This window comes from Acomys minous, assembly GCF_964271855.1.
Source record: "Acomys minous genome assembly, chromosome: 13".
NCBI classification, from domain to species: Eukaryota; Metazoa; Chordata; class Mammalia; order Rodentia; family Muridae; genus Acomys; species Acomys minous.
The window spans coordinates 7,313,644-7,333,136 of NC_140495.1; the positions used below are offsets into that span (position 1 = coordinate 7,313,644).

The 19,493-nt window shown below is 43.8% G+C and overlaps 1 protein-coding gene across 17 annotated transcripts in view; it reads left to right on the forward strand.

Annotated features, from left to right (window-relative positions):
• Nucleotides 1–19,493, forward strand: part of RBMS3 (RNA binding motif single stranded interacting protein 3) — a gene marked incomplete at its 3' end in the record, with an annotated part of 1,316,912 nt that overhangs the window by 855,676 nt on the left and 441,743 nt on the right. For all 17 annotated transcript variants that reach the window (XM_084751857.1, XM_084751867.1, XM_084751868.1 and 14 more), the window contains one exon: nucleotides 10,349–10,407. In XM_084751857.1, coding sequence (XP_084607983.1) covers nucleotides 10,349–10,407 — 59 coding nt within the window. The remainder of the gene's footprint in view (nucleotides 1–10,348; nucleotides 10,408–19,493) is intronic.

A 19,493-nucleotide genomic window follows, 5' to 3' on the forward strand; every position in this document is an offset into this window, starting at 1 on the left:
TGTGTGTGTGTGTGTGTGTGTGTGTGTGTGTGTGTGTGTGTTGATGGTTGTAATATCTATCAGTATGTATTTCTCATCTGAAATAGTTGCCTGATACAGGAGTAGGAAGGTGGCTAAGTGGACAAAGTGCTTACCACACAAATGTGAGGTGGAGCTGTAGCTCCAGAACCCACATAAACGTTGGTTGTTGTAGCATGCATCTATCATTGTGTTGCTCCCACAGAGACATGTAGGGGGTGGGGAAACAGAGAAATGATCATATTGAGTGAGTTAACCCAGATCCAGAAAGACTGACATGGGATATGCTCACTTATAATTGGACACTAGCCCAAAAAGGATGTCCCATGAAAGTCTTCACTTACCAGGAGATTAGGATAGATTTGAGGACATCCCAGTGGGACTCTAGGTGAGAGAAGTATGGGTGGGGAAATAGAAGGATTCAGAGAGTTCTAGAAACCTAAAAGAAAAACATCATGATGGGCAGATCTGGACCCAGGGGGGTCTACTTAAACTACTGTACCAACAAAGGACAAAACATGTAGTAAACATTGAACCCATACTCAGATCTAGCCAATGGAGAGGACATTCTCCACAGTTGTGTGGAGAGTGGGAACTGACTCTGACATGAACTCTGGTGCCCCGTATTTGACCACTTCCCCTTGGTGGGGAGGCCTGGTGTCACTCAGAGAAAAGATAAGCAGGCTACCAAGATGAGACTTGATAGGCTGTGACCATATAGTGGGGGGAGGTGGTCCCCCTTCTGTCACAGACCTAGGGGAGGGGAATAGGATGAAAGAGGGAGGGAGGGAGGAATGAGAGGATACAAGTGAAAGGATAACAATTGAGATGTAATCTGAATAAATTAATAAAAATATAGTGTAGTCTTGTGAGTCTTGTGAATTTCAGGAGCTTCCTGGGCCCTGTAACTTTTGTTTACTTCTGGGGTCTTACAGATCCTCTCTCTAGAAGGGGATGTTTCAGTTCTGAGAAAATGGTTATATGACATTTGGCACTGGGGAAACGTGGACATTTCAGAATAATATCTGTGCTATTCAGGAAGGCAGGGTGTAGACTTCACAGACATGTTCCGCAACTGGAGCAGGGACAAGGAGGAGGCCATAGGGAAGGCAAGCTGTGCCTCATGTCTTGGCCTGGACTCTGTCACCAGACTTTTGCTGATTGAGTTCTGATTTGGGGATTTCCTTCTCTCTCATCAGTCTTGATCCCACTGACTCATTGTCCTCCTCTGTAAAGTGAACACACACACACACACACACACACACACACACACACACACACACACACTCCTAGATCATGGGTTCATTGAAATAAAAGTAGGTGGCAAATACTTTGGGATACATTAAGAGAAATTCTAAAATGGAGAGCCACGAGTTTCTTAGAGGCATTTAAATTCCCCCAAATCTAAAAAAGCACAGCTGGAATTGATGCTACAGAATGAGACTCTGACAGAGACCGCCTTGGGGGTGTGGTCCTGTTCACACTCAGTTGTGCATGAAGAAAAGAGAAGCTGTCAGGCAGTGGGGACCAAGGAGTGTCAGGGTCAAGAGGTGGTCAGCCAGCCACAATGACTTTGATGACTGGTGGCATGTACAGGTGCAGATGTGTACAGGCGGGGGCTAGGGAACAGGAGCAGTACATGCTGGTGGAAGCTTATGAAGCAAAGGCATCTGGGAATGTAGCGTGGGAAGTGGCTGAGCCTGGAGAACAGACTGAGAAGATGCTACAATCGTTTGGAAGTAGTCAGGGACCTCCTCAGCCAGTGAATAGGGAGAGGCTGGTGACATCAAATGTCAAGAGCATAACTATTTGAGTGGCTTTCATGCTGAACAGTGACTGCCTAAGTAAGAAGGCAAGAATTAGTGAGAGAAGGAGAGCAATGCCAACTTGTTACACATTGTGCTGAGAGTTCTAACACATACTATTCATTTTATCTTTACAGCCACTGTGCAGTGTAGAGTTCAGCAGCCAAATTGTATAAAGCAAGAAACAGGACTGAGGGGTCAAGAAATTTACCTCAGAACAGATTAGGCTGAGAGGCAGGCAAATCTGTATTATTTGATTATAAGCCCTGTTGTCTTTGCACATTAATTGATCAAATATTAAAGGGTATTTAACATGGTAAAGAGTGATACGCTTAGATGGGGAAAAACAAACAAAACCCAAAAGACAAATATCAGATGGCTGTGATTTCCAGTGTTGTTTACACAGAGACTTGTTTCTCACTGTCATTGGCTAAGATGCTAGATGCCCTAGTATGATTATTTGCTTTAATTGTCAACTTGGCACAACCTAGGCTCATGTGGGAAGAGAGTCTCAATGAGGCATGTCTGTATTACATCAGCCTATAGGCATGTCTCTGAGGGATTATCTTAATTAAATAAACTCATGTGAGAAGACCCAGCCCACTGTGGGTGTCACCATTCCCTATTAAGGAGTCGTCAGCCATGTGAGTGGGGAACAGAAGCTGAGCCTGAGCAAGCAAGGCAGTGAGCATGCGTGTGTCCATTACTCTCAGTTCCTGGCTGTGGGTGTCATATGACCAGTTGTCTGGAGGTCCCGCCTTGGCGTCCCCACAATGATGGACCGCAGCCTGGAATTGAAAGCCAAAATAAACCCCCTTCTCTTCAAGTTTCCCTTTGTCAGGGCAGTGTATCACAGCAACAGAAATGAAACTAGGGTACCTACTATATAACCCAATTTTATAACCTAAGGTACCATTTTAGAGATATTAAGTGTAAGAATTAGCAATCTCGTGATGGTCTTTCATTTTTAAAAATTGAAACTATAAAGTGAGGTAAAAAGAGTAGAGTAGGGTTTGAGGGGAAATATGCTCAAGGTAGATTATGTTCCAGAAAATGGCTTTATGTAACCTTTCATTTAAAAAAAAGTGGAGAGATTGCTCAGTGGTTAGTAGCTCATAGTACTCTTGCAGAGGACTGTAGTTTAGTTCTGTTCCCAGCATCAGCATCTGTCAGATTACAGCCACCTTTACTCCAGGGGATCCAATGCCCTCTTCTGGATTTCTACAGGCATCCATTTACACATACACACATGCACACACACACACACACACACACACACACACATGCACATACACACACACACACATCAAACTTAAAAATAAAATAAAGTTTTAAACAAATAACAATAAAATTGAACAAAAACAAATTGAGAACATCCACTTTGGCTTGGCTATGGCTATTTCAGGTTCACACCTGCTTCTGATTAAAGAACTGGGTGGAAACGCTGCACAGTTAACAATTACAACGTTTGCCGGTTTCCCCACTGCATCAGCATCCTAATTCAGTCAAGTTATTAGCTGTCCACTCTTATTTTAGGTGGAGGAAGAGTGTAGCCTGGACAGTGCCTGTGTTCCCTTTGTATTTCTTCCTAAAGTCGTCTGAGAAGGAGTGCGGAACAGCTGAACCTGTGTGGTAAGCTGTCATTGTATTGGCTCAGTGATTAATAACATTGAGTGAAAACTGAAAAAAGGAAAAGGACCATTTTGGGCTAGAGAGAAAGCTCAGATGGTAAAGTTCTTGCTTGCTTGCAAGGATGAGGAGCTGAATTTAAACCCCCCAAAGCCACGTAAAAAGAGCTGGGCCTTATATCCCAAAACACGGAGCAGCAAATATCTCCTAGACAAGCTGTCGATAGTGACTTCTGTACCCACGGGCTTTGACCTTTCTCAGACAGAACTCCGACTCCTTGCCCTCAAGCATGTAGCCATCTGCTCTAGCACGCAGGCATGATCTTAAAGCCATGGAGGCAAGAAGCTTGTTCCACTACAACTTCTCCTCTAAAAGACTGCTAGTTTGGGGATTTCTTATTCCTTCATCAGATTTCATTTGATTTTTTTTTTTTGATCATTCGCTAAGATCTCTTCCTCCTACAGAATCAGTATAGACCCCTTTCTTGAGGCCTGGGCGTGGTGCACAGTGGGACTCATGCCATTGTCACAAGAGTGTGCTGTCAACTAGCGAGATGTCAGCATGGTCCTGGTGCTTCACAGATCATCACATCACTGTCTGCACTGTGAGCACCCTTCTTCCCGGAGTCCTGAGGGCTGGGAGTGGGAAGTCTTCTAGGATCGGCTCATCTGTGGAGCATTGGTAGGAGGTAGCACAAGAGGACAACATTAATATAAGGTCCTAAAAAATGTAAATTCTACAGCCCTATGCCATATGTACAGAGGCAGGACTTCCACTCGCAGGGCCAGCCCATTAGTGCCGACAAGTCCCCCATGACATTCAGCTAGGCATTAAAGTTTGAGAACCTGTGTGTTACTGTTATATAGAGTAGGTCAAATTTAAAGGACAGAATTATGGTTCTGGAGTGGTACATACCATATGGTGGTGGTTCTGCTATTAGCACGGAAATAATTCTTTGTTTGATAGTTACAAACTTGCCTGGAAAAGAAGCATGTTTCTTTTATGTCTACATTACAGAAAATCATCTCTGAACCCTTAAGAGGAATTGATGCGTAGAATAACTTGATGCCCAAGGTCTTCAGTTTGAGCCTTTGACTCCTCGTGGAAGAAGGAGGGAACTTATTCCCTCACGTTGCCCTCTGACCTCTGCATGCAAACTGCAATGCACACATGCAAGCATATGCGCACACACGCGTGCTCACATGCGCACATGCACACTCACACACACTCACACACATACACCTTAAGTAAGTACAATGTAGTATAAATTTAAAAAGTAAACACCACTTCTGATTATCAAAATCTCACCCTTTTTCAAGTGCTTCCCTCTCGGGAGACCTTTGCTTTGGTTTGCCCTTCTAGATGTTCCGTTTTGTGTTTCTTCTAGGGAGTTGCCTAAAGGGACAACACTATCCACCAAGTCCCCTCAGCTCCCTTCCCTTCCCCAAAGCCAACAGCCCCAGGGGAAGAGGTGTTTATTGTATCAGTGTGTTACTGTGTCATAGTGAAGTGTTACCTCCAGTGGGTGGACAAAAGTGTATCCTTCCCAGTACTGTATGCTGAGTCCCCCCACCCCCACCCCCGCTTGCATACGCTGTGAGCAGGCTCATTTCTAGCGTGGTCTCTGTGGTTTGTAGATAGCTGTATGGTTCCTGTACCATCTCATGTCCTTCTTCTGTGTCTGTCTTCATTGTACAAAGACCTACCCACATGCTCCTTTTCTACCTTAATAATCTTCTTTGAAAGGCCTTGACTTCCACCTCCATGGCTTTCTGAGAGTCTGGGGATAAAGATGGCAATAGATTCATTTGGAGGCAGCGTGCTTACTTCATCTCTTCATGTTTATGTATGCCCTTGGCCATTCATATGTGTATGTATGTGTATCTGCATGGATTTATGTACACCATGTGCTTGCAGGAGCCCAAGGAGCAAGTAAGAAGGGATCAGATGCCCTGGAACTGGAGATATAGGCCATTATGAGACACCCTGTGGCTTCTGGGAACCAAACACAGTTCCTTGTCCAGAGCAGCAAATGTGCTAAGGCACCTAGCCATGTCTCTAGCTATACATTTGTGTGGATGTGTGTAGGAAACGTGGCTTGAGTGGTTAGTCATGGGCTGGGCTGTCTCTCCCATTCCAAGCAGGTCCCTCTACCTACAGACACACGCCATTAGTGCCCCTATGTGCCAAAGAGAAAATGAATGAGCCACCCAAGAAAGCAGGGGGAGAAATCACATTTGCTAAATGGATAGTGTTTCATCCATTAAATGAATGTGATACCTTCTTTGTGTCTGGTATCCATACAGAAGGCATGTGAAAAATGGGTTAGCCGAGAGTTAATTGACTGTGGAGACTCTGTCTTTAGTCTCTGCCTGTATCTTTTTTTTTTTTTTGAATTAATATACACAGTGGGTGATGTGGTGAAGGATTCAAAAATAAATTCTTTGTAGAAATATCCTAGCAATTTGATGCCTTAATAATGTATGAAGAGAAAAACCCATAATAGCCATTATTTTTTTTTCTTCTTCTTCACCTTTAGCAAATAGGAACCCTTTCGTTTAAATTAGGCTTGTGTGTGTGAAACAACGAAGTGTGTCAACAAGTATAGTTTGCTGTAGATGCAATGCAAGACATGGGACAGATGCCAGAAGAGAACCGGCTATTCCCTTAACAAATTAAATGTAGAGTGTGTGTTGAGAAGTGAGTGCCAAAGGAGTTTGTGAGGATTAATAGCCAACATATGGATTCTAATGTATCTGTGTGTCTGGGTGCGGTTATGTGCATATGAATGCAGGTGCCTAAAGAGCGCACAGGTGTAGGTTTTCGGATGGAGCTAGAGGTACAGGATGTTTTGAGTTGCTCAGTACGGATGCTGGAAAAAATGGAGCGTGGGTTCTCTGTAAAAGCAGTATGTACCCTTAACCGCTGAGCCGCATCTCCAGGGCCGCTAGTTACTGTTCTAAAGAGGACTCAGAACATAAGGAAAGTGGTGCTCGAAACCTGGCTGGCCTGGGCACTCTACACCTGCACTGGGTAGTTGGTGACATGTACATGCAACATGGAGGGGTACATGCTGACTTCAGAGAGTGCCATCCAGGCCTGTTGAGGGGCCATCCATACTGCCTGGGGAAGATCCACACGGAAAGGATTACAAGAGATGTTCCCCTGACTCCGTTTATTTATTTCCACCGAGAATTTAAGCCCCCTGCAGAAGTCAGCGGTGGTTAGGATTTTATCTTTCCTTGCTGTAGGAAATGAAGGGATGGCAAAGGGAATTGGATTTGTCTGAAAGCTTCTGGAGCCGGCAGGCTCATGGGACCCTCTCAGCTGTCTCTTTCCAGGCATTATTTAGTGACACGGTCACATTTTCTAAGGTCAGGTTTTGTTTTCCACTCATGGGTAGCAGAGCTGAACACAATCTTTACAAAGACTTAAATCTTGATCTAAACCTTAAGAAGAGGAGGTAAGGTAATATATGTTTACAGTTAGCCTTGAGCTCAAGGCATATAAAAAATACAGTTTTTCATCTGTCTGCTGGTGCGCGAGCATGTGAGTGTGTGTGTGTGTGTGTGTGTGTGTGTGTGTGTGTGTGTGTGTGTGTGTGTAGTGGTTAGGCCCTTTAAAGAAATAGCATAGAGACTGACAATATAGCTCACAGGCTGAGTGCTGGCCCAACAGGCACAAGGCACCTTCCACTACGTCCTCAATGCCAGAAGAAAAGAAGAAATTAAAACTAGCCTTGACTTTATTGTTGTTGACTCTGTGGATTGTGGAGAATACCACACCCATCATGCATAAAGTACCTGTTTATCATCATGGGCAGTCAGATGTGAACTGTGACCAGCAGCCACTAAATACCGTCTCTGTTGTTTCAAAGCAAACTTTGTGACCTAATTGTTAAGGCAGTGCCTTATCTCTGAGCCCAGGAATGAAATTCCTGCAACTCAGTTTTTCATCTGTCTGCTGGTGCGCGAGCATGTGAGTGTGTGTGTGTGTGTGTGTGTGTGTGTGTGTGTGTGTGTGTGTGAGAGAGCACATGCATATGTGTGTGACTTGGAAAGCACTCAGGTTCTGCGGTTCCTTGTTTCTGTGACACTGGAAAGCTGAGCCTGGTGTGTAGCTAAAACAAGTGTGGTTTGCATTTTTTCAGACAAAGCAAGAAAATTAAAGTGAAAGAGACAGAAAGACAGACAAGGTGAGAAACAGACACACATAACAGAGAGACAGTTAGATAGATAGATAGACACACACACACACACACACACACACACACACACACACATACACACACACACTGACTATAAGAGGCATCTGAGTGTATCAACACAGTGGGACAGTATGCAGAAGTGTAAGAGTGCTGTTGTTGGGTGTGATTCAGTGTGAGGCGCATTTATTTCTAATTGTGTCTTCACTAAATTTCAATTTTGAAGCTCCTTCTGGAGAAGTGATATTTCAGGACTAGCTTGAGAAGCCAATTACATGGGACTAGAGAGACGGTTCAAGGGCTAAGAGCTCTGGCTGCTCTTGCAGTGGACCCGGGTTGGACTCTAGCACCCGCTCAGTGGCTCCCAGCCACCTGCCCCAGGGTAGCTGATGTCCTCTTCTGGCCTCCACCTGGACCATGCACACATGTGGAGAACAGACATACATGCAAGCAAAACATTCATACAATAAAATATAAATAAAGTTACAAGATTAAAAAGAGAGAGAAAGAGAATCAGATGATATTTTTTAAAACTTCTTTAAAAAAGAAACCAATTAGGAAGAACTTTTTGTGCATCAGTTTTAAGTGCTTTGATCCCCCTCCTTCCCTCCATCACTCCTTTTAATCTCTTGCATACTGTTACTTTTCAGCAAAATTATATATATATACCAAAATTATATATTATATATATATATATTCAGCAAAATATATATATTATCTCTCCTTCTTTTCCACCTCTCCCTCTCCTCTTTATTTCTTAGTCACAAACATTTTTTTCAGGTACATATTTGCCTGAGCAGCCTATGCCTGGTGAGCATCCATCTGGTTAGCCAATATGACGTGAGAAACTTTCTCCACTGAAGATAATATTTGCATATGACAGTTTATTTCATTGGCCATTTTCTGTGGGGATCTCCGTAGACATGGGGCCGGCAGAGTAATAATCTGAATGAGGGAGGCAAGAAGGAAATCAGGTTCAGTCTGACTCAGTAGCTGGTGCTACTTCAAACCCTAAAGTCTGACACAGGCAGTTTATTTTAGGCATATTTAAATACAGTACAGTTTGGAAACGTTTCCTGGTATAATACAACGAGAGGGGGGCATAGTTACATCGAAGCTTTTCTCAAGGTACATGTTGCTCTTCCATGAAGATGTGTTCCGGACATGGGTTCCATGTGTTCCTTAAGGGCCTGGGGAGACTCTGGGGTGGTCTGCATCATGCAGATAGTCAGAGGTCATCTAGAGGTCATCTAGGCTGTTAGCCACTCCCACTCATGATCCTAGGAGTTTGGAGAGCAAGGGGGTGAGGTGGCCGTACAGATAGTGCAAAGGAATCCAATTTGTTATTTATTTATTAAGTTTATTTATTTTATTGTTCTGTGTATACAAGTGTTTCACCTGCATGCATTGTCTGTGCACCATATGCACCCCTGGTGCTGGTTGAGGTCAGAAGAGGGTGTATGATCCTCTGGGACTGGAGTTACAGGTGGTTGTGAGCCACCAGATGTGTGCTGGTTTCCAACCCTGAGCCTCTCTGGAAGAGTGGCTAGAACCCTTAACCACTGGGCCATCTACCCAACCCTCAGATCATTATTTAAATATGGTTATGAGCATCGTCATGCAAGCTGAAAAGGTGCAATGAGCTCAGTGGCTTCCCCAGCCAAACAGACCCAGGTGGAGGTGAGAGCTGAGCCAAGGCAGATTGATGTATGGGTTATTGCTTAGCTAGACTACAACTCTCTCCTGGACCTCCATCAAACATAAACTTAACTGAATTGGAAGTTTTGATGTATGTACATTATTATTGTTATTGTTGTTGTTGTTGTTGTTGTCGATGTTATTTTGAAACAGTCTCATGTATGCCAGGCTGAGCTTGAATTCCCTGTGTGGCCAGGATGACCTTGAACTCTTAATCCTCTTGCCTCCACCTCTTCTTACCTGATGAGACTGCAGAGGTGCACCAGCATATCTGGTTAATGGGTTGCTGGGACCAAATCCAGTGCACCTTTCATGCCAAGCAAATACTTCCCCAACTGAACTGAAATGCAGCCTGTAACTTTTTCATTTCACAGAGGAAAACATGGTGGCTGGAAGGTGTTAGGCTGAAGTGTTCAAGGTCATGTCTGAGTAAGAATGGGGCACAAATCCTGGCCTCGTGGTTAAGTTCACACTTTATTCTGGAGACCCATGGGGGGTCTGCACTTTGGTTCCTTCTTTTGGATACCTGTGCCGGCCTGATGCACATATCCCTGTAGGCACAGTCCAGGACATATTCCTGTAGGCACAGTCCAGCACATATTCCTGTAGGCACAGTCCAGGACATATTCCTGTAGGCACAGTCCAGCACATATTCCTGTAGGGACAGTCCAGTACATATTCCTGTAGGCACAGTCCAGGACATATTCCTGTAGGCACAATCCAGCACATATTCCTGTAGGAACAGTCCAGCACATATTCCTGTAGGAACAGTCCAGCACTTACCTACAGAAATGGAGAGTCATGTTACTAAAGATAACTGACATAGGATCACCCTGGTGTGCGGCTGGGGCTCACCCTTCCAGATGCACCCCTGCTCGATAGTGTGTACCCCAATGTTCATGAAGGTCATATGAGTGTCTTCACTGGGTTTCAATAACACAGAACTTTGTTCTCTCTCTCTCTCTCTCTCCTCTTCTCTTCTCTTCTCTTTCAGGTATGGAAAAATCGTATCCACAAAGGCAATTCTTGACAAGAATACAAATCAATGCAAAGGTGAGTGTGAACTCCTCCTATCCTGAGCTCCTGTCTGTAACCTTGAGCTCATGGCACCTCCACAGCCGAGGGCCAGGCCTCAGCTGCACAGTGACCATGGTGTGCAGCCGATGACAAGATCACATGATGCCGCAGTGCTTTGATGGGTTGTATTTCTGGTAACATTGCTCATTAATTTTTTTCATTAACAAACAAAATGAAAATCGCAAATCAGGACAAGTATCAAATTGCCTCAACAGAAGAGTAAATTACCTTCTAACAATGTCGGCTTGGTCTGATTTGAATGGCGTTATCAATGATACAAATTGATTCCCTATGTAAAGATGAGGTGCACTGGGGAAAATGATCCCAGGCAAATAATGCTTTAATTTCTCTGTTCTTCAGAGCTCTTGTAAGATTTGTTGACTAGGAATGAGTTTAATGATGGGCCAATTGTATCTATGCTTTGGCTATAAATATCTCACAAGATTTCAGAATGATATTAACTCAGGTTTTTTTTTCTTTCTCTTCTCTGCTGGAAATATTTCAGAAATCATTTGACAATGGCTGTGGTTCGTGTTTCTTCATGTCTGGAATCCCACACAATGTTTAAAGGTTACATTAAATTATTTGCATAATCTATACAGTCACAGCTACATGAGTTGGTTCTGACTGGGAAATTAGAATGCTTCTCGTCACATACATTATTTCTTGCCCTTAATCCAGAATTCATTGTAATACTTAAATCAGGCACAGAGGGGGTGAGCCAAACAGAACATGTGCAAGTTTTAACAAAGGACATTCATGTACTCCTGTATTCCTGACTTTCTGGGTAATGTTAGACAGAGTCATTTCAGTTACTTTTCAAAGAAAGTGTTGCTCATCTCTGATCAGCTCAGTAGTACATCGGGAACAAGACAGGAGCACCAGCTTGTAAGTTCTGTCTCTATCTAGCTTAACCTGTAGCTGAAAACAAACTAGTCCTACGATGACCAAGCATGGAAGGCTGCCTGCAGTCACAACACCTGGAAGGCAGAGTTGGGACCCTCTAAGCAAGCTGGTCAGCTGGACTAGCTGGGCCTGTGAGTTCTGGGTTCATAAAAATCCTACCTTAGTAAGCACAGGGGAAAGCAACTGAGAAAGACCCCCAGGACACACATTCCCTCCTTCCTTATGCACTCACGCACATAGAAACAAGTAAGTCAGGCCTGACACCCTCAGGAGGACCACTGTAGTTCTGGCTTCACTATGAGAGTGTGAGGGGGATCCCAGGGTCAGAAGCGGCTGCTGAACATTGTGAAGGAGATCATTCTTTCTTGGAGCTGAAAATTATAAAATTAGGAAAAGAAGGGATGGCCAGAAAAGCTCATGGAGAAGATATTCTGACTTACAATTGTATATACCCCTGCAGTTGTTATGTAAAGTCAGACCAGGGAAGATTACTGTAGACACTGGGAAGGGGCACAACATTTTAGAGACTCTTAACATTGTATTTGTTGGGTCTTAGTAATTAAGAGCACTTTCTGCTCTTGTAGAGGACCTGGATTCAGGTCCCAGCACCCACATGGTATCTCACTACGGTAGCTCCAGTGCCAGAGTATCTGATGCCCTCTGCTGGCTTCTATGGGCATTGCACTCATGTGGTACACATACATACATACATACATACATACATACATACATACATACATACAAAATACTGAAACACATAAAATAAAAAGAAATTTTTAAGCTGGGTGTGGTGGCGCACGCCTTTAATCTCAGCACTCGGGAGGCAGAGGCAGGTGGATCGTTGTGAGTTCGAGGCCAGCCTGGTCTACAAAGTGAGTCCGGGACAGTCAAGGCTACACAGAGAAACCCTGTCTCAAAAAACCATGAAAACAAAACAAAACAAAAAGAAAATTTTAAATAAAACAAAGTAAAATTGTATCCTGTATACAACATAGACCTCTTCCTATTAGAAGTTATTTGTGGCAGTCATACTTTGATTTCTATGTGTATTTCATAAAAAATGTTTTAGAAAAATGAATGAGATTGAATTATTGGGTAGGAAGTAGAGACCATCTGTCTATCATCTATCTATCTATCTATCTATCTATCTATCATCTGTCTATAGATCAATATGTTATCAATCTATAATTAAAGGAGAGGAAATGATGAAGGTGCCACACTGGTTCCTAATTACCATAGTAAAATGAGGGTCACTGTGAAAGTTTTCCAAAGTGTCTACCCATAGATAGAATTAGGGAGGACCATTATATTTGAGGAAAATGGCCAATAATTGCTAACGATGGCCATGGAAAGTGGTGGGGCCATGGAAAGGGAGGAGACAACTGCTGGCCAAGGTGTCAGGGCCTGATTAGCCACACACTGACAGGAATAAAGAGGAATATTAGACTCCCCCAAAAGGGAGACAAGGAAAAGGCCAGAGGGAGAACCCAGTTCAAAAAGTTCTGTGAAGAAATAACGGGATTAATACTAGAGAGAGAAGGAGGTTTCTTGTAGGATCTGTTAATAAAAGAATCTGAGCTGGAGATTCTAAATACTAGTAGGTGGGGAGACTTTACTCACAGGTCCACGGGGGAGGAAGAGTGTGGCAGAAAAGCAAAAGAAACATAAAAAAAACCTCAAGCTTGAAAGGATGAAGAGCTGGCTCTGTGATTAAGAACACCTGATGCTCCTGTGAGGACCTCAGACTTTTCTCCCCACCCTAGTACCAAATTGATGGGCTGTGCACAACAGCCTGTAACCCCAGCTCCAGAGAATCTCATGCCTTCTTCTTTCCTCTGTGGACACTTGCACACATATGCACACACAGAGACAAACACACACACACACACACACACACACACACACACACAAGCATAAATAAGAATAAATCTTGAAATTTCAAACTTAGGAGGGCTCTAAGAGACACAGCATCCACAGGACAAGTTAGGCAGCCACGAGGACCATGAAAATGACGGCAACTTACAGCGATAGTTTATGTGCACTTGAGCAGCCGATGCAGCATGCATGCCATCCACGGCTGGTTAGTGCGAATGTGTCCACCCATCCCTCTGAGTGCCGTCTTCAATTAGCAAAGCCTTTCACCGAAACTTGTGAAAACAGCCGCCAAGAGCATAACCTTGATATTACTATGACACTCAAACGATTTTCTCACATACTTCCTTCAACCCTGCCTTCAAAGCTCCGCATATCCAGAGAATATGAAACGGCTAGCTTCCAAGGCCTGTAAAACTGTTAGATAACTATTAAGGTGGAGATCACGAGGGCGGGCTGCAGCGTCAACCCCTGGGAAAAATGTTTATGGTCTGAAGGCAAATCAATGCAGGAAGAATATAAAACAACGAGTGTGCTGCGCGTGGAGCGGAAGCTGTGGTCACGGCCGCAGTAGAGTCCTGCTGCTCAGGCTCGCTTGCCTCTCTCAGCTGATCAGCTAGCAGGTGTGGTTTAGGCTCAGCCGCTCAATGTCGCTGTGTATGGGAAGGCAGCGATGGCAGGAAGAGCATGTTCATAGGTTGCTGTGATGCTAGAGTAACTTACATACAGGAACGGCTCGAGAGTACTTCACATGAAAGTCTATCGTCTTCTTTCATTTGCCTGTGTGAGCATTGTGGACGTGTGTGTGTGCGCCCACGTGTATGTATGTGTGCGCATGTGCACAACTGTGCATGTACTCGTGGAATGTCAGACATCTTCCTTGATTGCTCTCCATCTTATTTTTTGGTACAGGACTCTCACCACATCTGTAGCCCACTGGTTCAGCTAGACGGGCTGGCCAGCAACCCCTAGGGACCGTCCTGTTTCTGCCTCCCCAGCACTGGGATTGCAGGCGTGGTGTCATTTACGTGGCTTCTGGAGACGTGAACGTGGCTCCTCTTGTTTGTTCAGCAATCGCTTTCCTTCTGGCCAGGAGGCTAGCAATATTTTTGTTTGTTTGTCGCATGTATGTATGTGTGTTGTGTATATGTACATGTTTGCATGTATGTGGACACATGCTTATGAATGTGAACCTGTGCATGCTTGTTTGTAGAGGCCCAAACCTGATATCAGGGGTCTTCTGTAATTGTTCTCCACTTTACTCATCGAGGTGAGAGCTGTCAGGCACACACAGCTACCTGGCCAGCTTCCTCTGGGAGTCTCTTGTCTCCTCTTTCCTAGTGCTGGAATTACAGATGGGTCACCACTACCACTGGTGGGTTTTGAGGAATCGAACCCATATCCTTACATTTGAACAGGAAGTTCTTTACCCACCAAACCCAAGGCTAGCATTATGAAGGAAAACAAATATAACTGCTAGTGCAGGACCGTAGCTGATGTTATTTTAATATTTCTTCGAATCTATTTTGTAGTATTTTCAGGAAAAAAATAAATGTAGCTCCCAGAACAATTCAGCTGGCTTCAATTGTTTTGTTTTGTTTTTTAAAGATTTATTTATTTATTTATTTATTTAGTATACAGTCCTCTGCCTGTGTTATACCTGCAGCCAGAAGAGGGCATTAGATCACATTATAGATGCTTGTGAGCCACCATGTGGTTGCTGAGATTTGAACTCAGGACCTCTGGAAGAACAGTCCGTGCTCTTAACCTCTGAGCCATCTCTCCAGCCTTTGTTTGTTTTTCATTTCATTTTATATAAGTGTGTGACTAGACAGCATATCTGTTCAGCACGTGCATGTAGTACCCACTGATGCCAGAAGAGGACTGGAGTTACAGAGGTTTGAGGGTCTCCAGGATGGTGGTGAGAATCTAGCCCAAATTCTTCACCACTAAACTGTCTCTCCAGCTTAGAGCTAGTTTGAATTTTGTCTATATTTTGTTGTTCTATAATACCTCAGAAACTCGTGGCCATACATTATTTTGTTTTATCAAGTAATGGCAGGTGTAGCTGAGCTTGAAGAAGATGCTACAGTTTGTTGCTTTACACAATAGGAAGAAGTTTGAAGCCTCCGTGGCCACTTCCTTAGGAAAGAGGTGAAAGTGTGGGAAGTGTCTGGGTTTTGTTTTTAAATTACTAAGATCATGAAGGCTGTCATTAGGGGACACAAATCAGATTTAATCTTCACTGAGACACTTGCTTTTCAGTTATTTACAACCTCCCTAGCCCGAGGATAGGCAATCAAAACAGACCTCTTGGAAGACAAGGATTTATTTATTTCTATTTTTTAAAGATATGGTCAGTTTTCCACACACAAACAGTTACACAGGCTGAATGGCCTCGTGTTCTGAAAGGCAAGAGAAAATGCATGTTAGTCCCCTTCAAGATGCAGACAAAAGGCATCCATTGGCCTTGATGTATCAACACATAAGGCTCCAACTTGGCCTCAACCGCTAGAAGACATGTTTTTATTCTTTTTAGCATCCCACTGCACTCTGAGTGCAAGTTTGCAAGGAGAAGCAAACATATTTGTCCTTCTACAAGGGCCATCGGAACCCTTTCGGTGTCTCCTAGTTTTAGACTGATTCTTTTTTGGGTGGTGTCCGAAAGACTTTCCACTCTGTGCAATATAACAAAATAAAACAAAACAGACGCCGTCGGCCCCAAATGACCAGAAATTGCTGAACAAAGCAAGCCGTCACTCCAGATGGGATGTAATCACAAACAGAGCACAGCTCATTCAGACGGTCAAACGCAGGGACTGGGAGGTGCCGTTCAAGTTCCCCGGATCTGTCCAGCTCTGACTTGTTTTTGTGTTTCTCCCCCCGCCCCCACTCCTTCATTTATTTTTTTTTACATTTAAATTTTTTTTTGTTCTTCCCCATGAACTGGGCCCAGTATATTGGCTAATTTAAATTTTTTCAAGGAACATTCAATGAAAGATCCTACTCCACACAAGGTAGCAAGGTCTTAAACGAGTTTTGTTGTCTGTGTCCCCCTGTTTTAAAAAGCTGGTTTTGCTTTTTTTTTTTTTTTCCCCTATCTCTCACTCCATTCCTTTTTTTTCTGGCAGACACTGTGTTTAGAGGCCTGGGAGTGAGTAATGTATCTTCCATAAATGTCCCCAGGCCTCGTTGCCATATGCACAACAGTGGTCAGAGTGTGCCCAGCACACCAACTTTTCACTCAGAGTGGGAAAGACTTCACTGCCACAGGCTGGCTGAGCTATACTTTATGGAAACGTTTGCTGCCTTTGACTGTTCACTGCATCCTTAGGAGTCAAAACTAAGTGCTGAAGCCTTGGCTCGGTAGCTAAGAGCAGCAGCTGATCTTGCAGAGGACCCAAGCTTGCTTCGCAACACCTACACAGTGGCTCACAACTGCCTGCAACTCCAGTTCCAGGGCACCCAACACCCTCTTTTGGCCTTCCCAGGCACTACATGCAGATAGTACAAACATATGCACGCAGGCTAAATATCCACATGCATATTCTTTAAAAATCAAATTGGAAGGTGGTATTTGAAAGCTGTGAAGTAATCCATGAGAGATGCTAATTTCTTCCTCATGAATGACGTCAGAGAACTTACCTTCCAGGAAGGGCACATTCTTACTTACATGAAAGCAGAAAGCAATCTAGACTGTTCTAGAGAAAGGGGTTTGGCTCAGCTATTGGACAGGATCCATGAAGCAGTTCATGGCCGTGTTTATATACATACCTATAAACAGGCTTATGTATAGTTCTGTGGGGTATTTATGTGTGAATATGTGCTCACCTTATGCATATGCATATGGAGGCTAGAGGTAGCCTTTGGTTTTCCTCTTCTGTCATTCCACCCTCTTATATTTTGAGGCAAGGATTCTCAGCGAACTTGGCCCTTACAGTCCACTAGATTGGCTGGTCAGCACGTCCCAGGGAACCCCTGTCTCCACCTCCCCCGTGCTGGCCTGACAGGCATGCCCTATCACACCGGAGTCTTTCAGGTGGGGTGCAAGGGATCTGAACTCAGGTCTTCCTGTTTAATATTTCACCCACTGAGATACATCTCCACCACATGTTTATATATTCACTTTATTTTTTGAGACGGAGAAGTCACTATGTAACCCTGGCTGATCCAGAATGCACTGAGATCTACCTGTCTCTGCCCCCCAAGTACTGGGATTAACTGATGTGCCACCACACTCAAGCTTTCCATGTTTATATACTCTACAAGTCTCTTAGGTGGCTGGATGTGACGCCGTAGATTCGAATGCATTTAGAATTAGTTAATTTGCTTTTTATTTCCATCACAGTTGCTAGCAGAGCTTATGTCTATCAACATGGGGGAGGCGCAGAATCTTCTGCAAAAGTCCCACAAGCCTGAAGGGAGGATGTGGCTTCGTCTGTCATCCTAGGTACAGCCAGGACAGAGTTGAAGTAGCCTCTGCATCAGCAATGGTCCCAGCCACAGGGTACACACAGAGCAGGGGTGCTCCTGTCGGTGCACATGCGGGGCTGCTTAATTCAGCCAGGTAGCACGGCTACCCTGAGATCCTTCAAGCAGAGGACCGCAGCTGGTAGTGTGCCGTGGAGAGCTTTCCTTAAGTGCCTTTTATTTTTTTTAAATCAGCCCGAGCAAAAAAATAAATGTCCTGTGAAATGTATGAGTCTGAAAAATTGCATTTTTCAGAGGACTAGGTACCTCCACCAGGTGGGCTCACAGGCTATTGAGCAGGAAGCTCATGAAAGAAAATGGCTTGAAAAACACATTTATTCAATTTTCAAATAATGGGATTAGATTACAATAAATAAGTAAATAAACAAAAGCGGTTTTACTTAGAGAAATACCTTTCCCTGTGTGGCAGCAGATGTGTGATAATCCCCCACAACTTCTTTCTCTTCTGGCTCGCTCACCTACTCTGACATTAACCTTCAACTCCTCACATGCACCGTGCACGTGACCACGCAGTTTATTGGGTATTGATGGCAGCTTCAATTCTTATTTCCAAAATGTTAGTCTGCGCAGGGACTCTGGCATGCTCAGTCAGGGCACTGTGCTCACCCCCATTCTTCTGTGGGTTTTGTTTACGTTGACATGTCCAGCCTTGTGATATTTTGAGACCATGTTGCCGTCTACAAAGCTTACACTCAGGAGTCACACAAACAAGGCACCAAAAATAATGAATGAACAGACAAACTTATGATATGTTAAGTGGGTTTATGGGTTTTGTGCTGGGTCACGTTCATAGATATTCTGAGGGCATTCATCCCATCGGCCGTGGGATGGGCGCACCTCTATAAAATCCCAAAGGTGGTAATGAGGCCTTGAGCATGTTCCTCAACCAGGTGACCAAAGGCTGTCCTCTTGCTCAAGATCCTCCTTATAAATTATCTATTTCCACTAGCAGGATACAATAATAATAATAATAATAATAATAATAATAATAATAATAATAATAATAATGATAGTTGTTACTATTAAATTATTATTGTTATTGTTTGTTGTTATTTATTCAGTGTTAACTTGAAAACTTTCTGGAATAAACAAGTGAGACAGGTTCTCATGGTTTGGGGAATCATATCTTTTCTCCACTGTTTGTGCTGACCGCTACATACATTTTAGGCAAAAGTAATAATAAATAACCGCAAACAGTAAGTCTAACAGGGAGCATTGCTGCTCTCAGCATAGATTGGTATGTGCCAGGATTTAGTACTGTTTTCAGCTCTTCGGGGGTTTATTTTGTTGCACATGGAGAGATGATATGGTTCATCGGCAAGATTTTCCTTGTTATAACGGAATATTACATAGCTTAAAATCAGGGCGGTAGACTCATGTTTTCTTTAGTCATAGTCGCAATGTGACATTTACTGAGCCTTTATTTTTGATTTTTAAAAATTACCGTGTCTCTATGTGTGGGTCTGTGTGTGGGGCTACATGCGTACCTTTGCGCTGAGTTTGCGCCCTTCATCTGCTCATGGTCACCCCCAGCCCACGTGAGACTTCCTACTCCTGGCCGGTGGAGTCCACAGGGCAATTCTAGGGTAACTTTAGTTCTAGGGCCTTACTTCCCATGTGGAACCTCCGATGCCACATCAGCAGGGCCCCCAAGTGCAGCCAGGCACACATTCCATAGTCCTATGAGTAGTGTCAAGGTCCTGACAAATGTGAGGACTAATCTTGAGAAGTCATCACTTATAACTCACAAGATTTGATTTGTCACTTTGAGTTTATCCCTTTTTCTGGTTTGA